This window comes from Aplysia californica, unplaced genomic scaffold (genome assembly GCF_000002075.1).
Source record: "Aplysia californica isolate F4 #8 unplaced genomic scaffold, AplCal3.0 scaffold01331, whole genome shotgun sequence".
In the NCBI taxonomy this organism is placed as follows: domain Eukaryota; kingdom Metazoa; phylum Mollusca; class Gastropoda; order Aplysiida; family Aplysiidae; genus Aplysia; species Aplysia californica.
The window spans coordinates 38,822-47,580 of NW_004798601.1; the positions used below are offsets into that span (position 1 = coordinate 38,822).

The 8,759-nt window shown below is 42.0% G+C and overlaps 1 protein-coding gene across 1 annotated transcript; it reads left to right on the forward strand.

Moving 5' to 3' along the window:
* Positions 1 to 1,390: 1,390 nt before the first annotated feature.
* Positions 1,391 to 8,249, forward strand: LOC101856395 (acidic mammalian chitinase). Its single transcript, XM_005112601.1, has 10 exons — positions 1,391 to 1,462; positions 2,020 to 2,080; positions 2,485 to 2,719; positions 3,546 to 3,681; positions 4,285 to 4,401; positions 4,759 to 4,883; positions 5,409 to 5,535; positions 6,202 to 6,387; positions 7,077 to 7,196; positions 8,052 to 8,249. Exons 1-10 carry the CDS (start codon positions 1,460 to 1,462, stop codon positions 8,181 to 8,183), a joined length of 1,242 nt encoding a protein of 413 aa, XP_005112658.1. The 5' UTR covers positions 1,391 to 1,459; the 3' UTR covers positions 8,184 to 8,249.
* The last annotated feature ends 510 nt before the right edge of the window (positions 8,250 to 8,759 follow it).

An 8,759-nucleotide genomic window follows, 5' to 3' on the forward strand; every position in this document is an offset into this window, starting at 1 on the left:
TAGGCGGTGTCCCCCAATTTACATAAACAATCTGAGCCCCCGCCCCGCTCCCCACGAGAATTAGTAAATTAAACACAACCCTACCCCCATATTTCTATTGAAATGCACATGTCTCGCCCTTGCGGTTCAGCGTCCCGAAGTGGGCACTCGCAGCCCCCATTCGTTTACGTGGTGGACATCACTGCCACTAACTCTTGAACTAAATATATAACATCTTTGCGTGGGGGACATCAATGCCACGAACTCTAGTACTAAATATAGAACATCATCTTTGGGAAAAACCAAAAGATTTTGGATTTTGGAATCACTTCCGAGACCATGTACAAACAAGCACAGGGAACTCTCGTGGTCCAGAGGTTACGGTGCTCGCCTCTCATTCAATAGGCCCAGCATTCGAAACCTGACACCTTCGGAAAATTGTCTTCGATAAAATGTTCTCCTTTTACCCCCATTTCTGCTTTCTAACATTGTTCTGTCGTCCGCATTCGTCTCCACGTTCTGCCCCCACCCCCTTGCTCCTTCTCTATACGCTGGCTCTTTCTGCAGCCTTTCCACCGCAACGAGTACTCCTTGGCTCCTTCGCACAGCTGTCTTGGAGCAGCACCCCTGATCCTAGGGTAGGTAAGATCTAACAACTAACCTTCCTTCTCGGATAAGGGCCAAAAATATCGGAAGTCCAGTGTAGAAGCTACGCAGGTTTAAGATCCTCGGTTGTCAAAAATTGATCGAATAGGCTCAGGCCATCATCCACGCAAAATTCAATATTAATTCCTACCAAACTAAAAAGGTTTCAAGTGTCCCTCGCTCTTATATGAGTTGCTAGGGCCGTAAAACATTTACCCAAACAAAAACAAATAACCAAAAACAAACACAAGTTTCCCTACCGACTGGCCGAACAACGGCTGGCTTTGAAGTGAGTGGACAGTTGACCATATCCTCATATCGTAATGACACAAAGGGTTAATGTGAGGTACCGTCAACCCCCAGTGTCCTTGTATCATGTGTCTGGGTTTTTCCCCGGGGGGGGGGGGGTTATTAGTGGAGGTTGGGGTAATATAGGAGGGGGGGGGGGGGGAGTTGTGCTTTTACAGGAATTATGAGAGACTCCTTCTGCACGTGAAATTCGGTTTTCTAACCAGGTGATCTTTTTATTCTACGCACCTCATGTACCCTCTGTTTCATTAAGTATTAAGTCCCTTTCCCTGCGAGCTCCACAGAGCTCAACAAAGTATTTCCCGAACACGTCGAGGTATAAGGGGCTTCTAAAAAGGGACTAAATGCCTAAAAATGTTTGTTCCAAGAAGTTTGCATGTTTGTGTGTATGCGTGTGTATGTGTGCGTGTGTGTATGTGTCCGTGTCCTATCGTGGAAAGGGGAGCTGTATGGTTGGCAGGTCCAGGAAAAGTATTTAAGCCCCGAGGAACTGGGAGACAGAACACAAGACGGTCCAGTGAACACAATGGTGAGTCTGTCAGTACATTGTGGTGTTGTGTGACAATGAGCAAAACTTGAGGACGTACAGCTTGCTGTGGGTTGTTTCTTGCTGCTGGTTATTGTTGTGTGTGTGTGAGAGAGGGTGGGGTTTGGGAGTGGGGCTCAAGATTACCCAAGTTACGATGAACTTATTATATGTCTATGTCTTATCAAAGATACCCTTGTCTCAAACTCAAAAGGCGAATATTTGCTAGATGTGTGATAGAAATACTTTACTGTTTTATATACTTTAATTTTAAAAAGGGAACCGCACAAACTGGACCCGTATTTTGTTTCCAACAGTACTTGTCAAAAAGTCCATAATTATTGGAATCTGCTCATTTATAATTATTGCCATGTAAGTGAATGTAATAGCCTATTGTGCAGTAGATCTATTATCTGGGCACTTTATTTTCATTTCAAGGACTTTGTAAATTTTAGTATCGTATCCACCTAGTGTTGGCAACAATTTGAAAAATAACTTGTCTATCAGCTCCAAGCAATACCTTTCCCATGAATTATTCCTATTATTTCTCATTGTTTCAGACGTTGCAAGCTTTATCTCTCTGCATTCTGCTTGGGATTGCTCTGGTGGTCTGTCAAGCAGGTAAGTTAAAGTACAGGAGGCTTGTAGGACTTCATATTTCTCCCCAACTGAGTTCTGTACTTCAGAACCTCGCAACATAAATTAAAATCCATAATCTTATCCCCCCCCCCCCAACCCTCGCCCTTATTACACGTGTACTGTGTCAAGAATGCACGGAAACTTATACTCAGTCATCCTGCTTTATATATTGTATAACGTACTCCTGTCACAGTGGTTTTAACTTTAGAAAAATTAGGTTTAAGCTTTCAAGTGCTCCGTGCCCTGATGTTTTATGGCAATGTTTTTATATATTCTCTTAGGGTGCCTCTGAGAAAATTGCAAATTAAAAAGTTAACTTTTAAAAACTCTTCGAAAATATGGCCCCGTTTTATTCTCGCCCTTGTTGCTTCCATGTGCGTCCCAAGGATGTGCACGAAACCACCGTGTCAGTAACGGGCACGGGGGTTCTGATGAGAAAAACAAGCTCGTCTGCTACTACACCAACTGGGCCCAGTACCGGCCGGGCAAAGGCGCGTTCTTCCCCGAGGACATAGACGCGGACTTGTGCACTCACATTCACTACGGCTTTGCCATTATTGTGGACGGTCTTCTGGCTCCCTTCGAGTGGAACGATGACGACACGCCGTGGTCAGAGGGCATGTGAGTCGTCCATTATATGTGGGAGGGGATGTGTGAGTCGAGTTGTCCATTATATGTGGGAGGGGATGTGTGGGTCGGTTGTCCTTTGTACGTGATGGGAGGGGATGTGTGGGTTGGTTGTATTTTGTATTGATTTCAGAATTTTAGAGACCTGGATTTTTCTGCCGTTAAGCTTTACTTTCTTATCTGTACTTCTGGGATCGTCTTCACCACTCGGCCGTTTTATGTTCTATCCTGAGTTTGTGTCGTAGGAACTCGGATTAAAAGAATTTTTTGTATTGATTTCTGGGATGGTTAGTCAAAAGTGTGCTTCCATTTCCATGTATTCCCTATGCTTTTGAGTATATTGTTTAACTTTGTTCAGCTATATTACTAATTTCCAGATACACTCATGTGAATAAATGTGAGGTAGCGTGGTTAAAGCTGGTCATCATCAAAATAATGAAATCGAAGAAATGTATTTTCCCAAGTTTGGCAAATTTCTAAAGAAATTTTGTTTTTGGGCTAATCACCTTATGTTCAAATGAAAACACATTGCCAAATAAACTTTACTGAAAATATTGTTTATAGTAGGCACAAGAATTAAATAAGTCAAGCAATTGAAGTTGCCAAACCTGGCTGCCATTTTCTCATCAATTTAATCCTTTTCTTCAATCGAAAATACCTCATACTTCAATTCACCCTGGGGATATTTTTTTCACTAAAAGCAAGGAAAATGAACGAACTTTCAGAAGATATCAATAACTCTACATACTCAAATTGACGAGCTCTTGATTCCACCACGTTGGGACACTTATTAATTTTCGGGTACACTCGTTAACTTCAGGTACACTCGTGTGAACAAACTGAAGCAGAAAAACCCTGCTCTGAAGACCATGCTGTCTGTAGGAGGCTGGAACATGGGAACCAAAAACTGGACTCTGATGGTGCAAGATACATCATCGAGACAGAAATTCATTCAGGTGAGAACCAGTGGGGCTTATCGGTTTATAGGAGGATTGAAGACGTGTATAAAAGATTTCCATCTCCCTTCTCCATTGCAGCTTGTCTAATGTCTTCCAAAAACGTCTTCTCAATTCACGAGAACACCGGTCGTATTCTAGACTTCCTACGTTACTTTCACGTGACCCTGGACTCTAATATACCCAATGTTGTTTGTGTTGAGCAATGTCTGGACTTCAGCAAATGCTAGACGGGGACATTTAAGTTCACATATTCCCAAACAGTTCGGGGCTCCATTTAGATCCTCCAGATAGAACTTTTCTAGCCCAGGAAGGCCAACTAAGACAAATTTAGAGAGCGGTAGATGACGGCTCTGCCTCTTGTCAACGAGAGGACGTAAAACGATTGGGTTAAATCCACAGAGCTATAGTACGAGATGCTGTCCTGTTAAAAATCTAGATGCTTGGTGAGTTGTTGATCTACTCGTATGCTACACCATTTTATGATATATCGGATATAAACTTGACACCACAAATATTGTCGTTGAAATTCTCAGGAACACAATTCTAGCAAGTTCTTCGTAATAGAACGCTTTGAAGGTCAGTTCTACTTGTTCCTTTCAGAACGCCATCCCCTTTCTGCGGCAAAGGAACTTCGATGGTCTGGATCTGGACTGGGAGTACCCAGGCTCAAGAGGCAGCCCTCCAGAGGATAAGTTCAAGTTCACCTATCTGGTTCAGGTTGGTCGTGCTATTTTTTTTTCTCCATTCCTGCACTTTCCGACCATTTTCATGCCGATGTGCTTCTCTTTACACGAATTCAAAATATACTCCATAACATTAAATTGATTTCCCTGTAGGTTGGGAGGTAATGTACACACGCCACAAGTAGTAGGAACATGAATCCTGATCTCCAATAGTGACTTTACAACCAATTGCTAGACCGGCCGAAAGTAACAAATCTGGTTTTGGAACTTACAATTGTCTGTAGTACCGCAAGAAAAAATATTGTGCCTTCTGTGTTAGTGGGGTGGAAAAATATACTCAATAAACTATCATAAATAAACTATCATAAATTAATCAAACTGGTTTTTCCAGGAGCTTCTCATCGCCTTCGACAATGAGCCCAGGCCATCAGGCACACCTCGCCTTCTCCTGTCTGCTGCTGTGGCTGCTGGCAAGGACACTATTGACGCCGGATACCAAGTGGCCAGCATTTCAAAGTGAGATCTTTACTTTTCTTTAAAGTCTTGTGTTTTCAAGGGAAATGTGTGCTTGGAGAATTGTTATGCTGCATTCTACATGAAATGTGGTATGCCGTAGCAACGTAATTAAATTAAAACGATTCTTTTCTTACACGATACTTATTTCATTTTTAACTATAAAGCTAAGCTTTGCACGTTTAAAACAGCAACTGCATCAAGTCCACACAATAGCAAATTTCTTACCGCAATAGCAAATTTCTTACCGCAATAGCAAATTTCTTACCGCAATAGCAAATTTCTTGGTAAAATAGCAAATTTCTTAGCACTTGGAAATGTGTTTTTAAATGGACATAACAGAGGTTAAGCGAAAAAAAAATTCCATTAAAATTTCCAACTGGCGTAAAATGCCTTTCTCCGATTTCGTATTTTGACGAGCGTCTGATTTCCTTACGCTGCCTCGCATGTTATATTGCTGGTTCAAATTCTTTTTGTTATATGTAATTCAACTATTGGCTTCTTGTCGTCTAATGCAACGTTGTCCAGGGAACTGGACTACATCGTTCTAATGACCTACGACTTCTTCGGTGCCTGGGACCCTGTGACGGGGCACAATAGTCCTCTCTACAAGGCTGACGATTCAACCTCGGAACTTAACCAGTACTTTAACGTGGTAAGTAGAATTCTTTGACAAAGCACTGAACCTAGCCATATCTTTCTTATTTTATGATGAAACTTGAAAAGACACGTACGTTGTTATTTTAAAATGTTTTAATGCTTATAATATTGGATTTCCAGTGTCTCTATCTTTGTTAGTAACAGACGGTTCGGGCGTTGTATCTAAACATTTCATATACTTGCATGACGTGTATAGAGACCTTAGAAACGTCTACTGGATTTTTTCCTGTATCTTAATAACGGCCTCTGAAGTGTACACTTTGGCGCTTCGCTGTTGTGTAGGAGAGGTCGTTTCTTTTCCTCCCCCACTGGGTCTGAAAGAAATATATGCATATATTGTTGTTGGGAGTATAGGTATACACCGAAATTCATATTGTAAATGCGCTTGTAAATGTCTTTACCATAATTACAAAGATTCCTATAAACGTCTGTCCGCCCTTTTAACATAGTAATACATTTGAGGCTCTGATAAAACTTGTTGGCACTTGCATGACCAAAATTGAGTCGATAGTGCCGTAAAACGTCTACTCAATCAAATCAACCAAGGCCCTGGGTTTGCTCTGACGGGCAACGATCAAATATCCTTATCCTATAGATCTAAATTGTCTATTGGTATGAATCGCCTACATTAGGAAAGTGTATTGCATGTATGTGTGTGCAGGACTATGCATCCCACTACTGGGTGGATGAGGGCTGCCCCAAAGACAAACTGTACATTGGACTGGCCACGTACGGACGGTCGTTCACCCTGAGAGACGAGAGCGACTCTGGCCGTGGAGCTCCGGCCTCCGGTGCCGGTATTGCTGGCACGTACACCCGGGAGGCTGGCTTCTTGTCTTATTACGAGGTGACCAAATCTCTCACTTTTCACCTTTTTCGAATTTTCCCATCCCACGTTGCTGTTGAGCGTCGAGGCAAGATGCTTCCCGCAGTCTTGGTCTGTTCCTTCGTCGCGCCTTTTTGTCTCAATCTACCCTGTGCAGTTGTGACGGTATGAAATATTCTAAATTACAAGTTGATCCTTAGTCTCTACAAATTGATTCATCTTGGAATTCTCGTCCACAACATCCGTGTGAAATGTATCCCATTTTATCTTGCTTTTTTTGCCTGTGTCCTTGTAAAATCTCTTCATCGTGCTTTCTCGTCTCCAACTTTCGGTCCAAGGCTTTCACCATGTTTACAAAGATTTCTATTTGTCTGTTCGTCCTTTTAACACGGTACTAGATTTGTAAAACGTTTTGGCACTTACGTTATCAAAACCGACGTGATAGTCCCGTAAAACATACTCCAATCAATCATTATCAAAACCTGTGGGCTACACACAGGGGCCGTGCTGACTGAATGGTACATTCCTCTCTACAGGTGGTAGGTTGGGACTGGTGTGGTTTCCTCACTCTTTCCTTCCAAACGTCTATTGTCCTGAACGCTTTTTTTTTTTGTTACTCTCTTGTTACATATAATTTTCGCCGTTTTCATAACCTTGTCTAGCAAGGCCCGTAAAGCTCCTATTTTAAAAAAAATTCCCGTCATTTTCAGGTGTGCGAAATGATCATTGCCGGTGCCAGGATGGAGTTTCTGGAAGATCAGAGAGTTCCTTACCTGGTGCTGGGGAACCAGTGGGTGGGCTACGAGAACAAAACAAGTATTGGCGAAAAGGTGAGGCCACGCACGCACACACTTCGTTAAGGTGGTCTTATGTTAGAAAGGTTATTTAGACGTTCTATCTATGCAAAATGTAGCAATTGAGTTTGTGGGTGCCCGTGTTGTTCGCTCGTTTCCTATCGGCGGGTCGTACTCTCCTGGACTTCCTCCCTTGTAACAACTGTTCTTCGGCACGTATGCATGACCTGATTAGAGTTGCAAGTGCTAAACTTTTCCTTTACATATAACATACCTTGTCAATACCACTCGTCGGATATATTGCATGTTAAAGTTGACTTCTGTTGGTCGAAAAGGTGGTTTGATCTGCAGTGTTAATGATGAAGCGAAAGTTTTGATAGCTGAGCTAATAAATGAGAATTGAGAGCCTTAATTAAGAAACTTTAAAATACAAGACTCCGGGTTTATAAAATCTCAAAGTTGATAGAAATCAGTCAACATGTCCGTAGACTTATTAAAATGATCATTTCAAATGTCCCTTTTATACCGTTATAAGCTTTGAATGTTACTGAAGTAGGATGGGTAATGTTTAATAAGTGTTCTGCAGTGAATTTATTTTATAATATACACGTGAGATGAACACGTCAGTCCGCGGAATGATCCATTTTCGTGATTGCTCCTTCCATGTTTTTTCTGGGATTTTTTTGGGGGGTTCACATCTTTTCTTGGATGAACCCGATATCAATTTTTCCTACCCAACTTTCTGACTGGCTTTTGTCCTCGCCACTAAAGGCTGAATCCCGGAGGGGGGGGGGGATATGAACGGACGGAGCCTTAAGAATGTCTAGCTAGAATCTAGTAACCAGCAAAGAGCTACGGCCTCTTATATTTGTTTTCCATTTTCTTCCCCAGATCTCGTACATTCAAGACAATGATTTTGCTGGCGGCATGGTATGGGATTACGACTTGGATGATTTCGATGGAGAATTTTGCGGCAAAGGACGATACCCGCTCATCAGTTTGATTAGCCAGTCTTTGTTGTAATTGTAACACGTTACTGTTACAAGTATTCCGATTTCTTTCCACAAATAAAACTATTGCACAAATGATGGCGATGACTTCTTGTTCCATCTTGCCAAATATTTTTTGGCCGTAAGTTTAGCTCTGATAAACAATATCAGGCATTGTTTGTAGAAATGCTTAAAACGCCCTTTTCACGATAGCAAAGTGGATCAAGGAAGCTGGCTGTTGGCCTTGCCTTTGAGGCCCAAGTAAAAAAGATAATCAAAGGAGATGCCTACTCGATAAGAATCGTCACTTCCCCAATAACTGCTCCTGCACTTCACTCCTTCCCTCATCGGCACCCTACTCGCTCCTTGCTGGATCCACCAAAATGTAGGTATAAGTTCTTTAGTGCAATATCAAAGTACCTCCCGTGGCAGTACGATCGAGCTTCTTGAAATGGCCCTAAATATATTAGATTAAATCAACCAAGTTTATTGTCCTAATCCTCTCTCTTTCTCTCTCTTTCTCTCTCTTTCTCTCTCTTTCTCTCTCTTTCTCTCTCTCTTTCTCTCTCTCTTTCTCTCTCTCTTTCTCTCTCTCTTTCTCTCTCTCTTT

Excerpts from the sequence above, each read along its gene's own strand:
- LOC101856395 (XM_005112601.1), top strand. Across the intron at positions 4,884-5,408 it reads CAAGTGGCCAGCATTTCAAA|GGAACTGGACTACATCGTTC; the intron begins GTGAGATCTTTA and ends AACGTTGTCCAG. Across the intron at positions 6,388-7,076 it reads GCTTCTTGTCTTATTACGAG|GTGTGCGAAATGATCATTGC; the intron begins GTGACCAAATCT and ends CGTCATTTTCAG.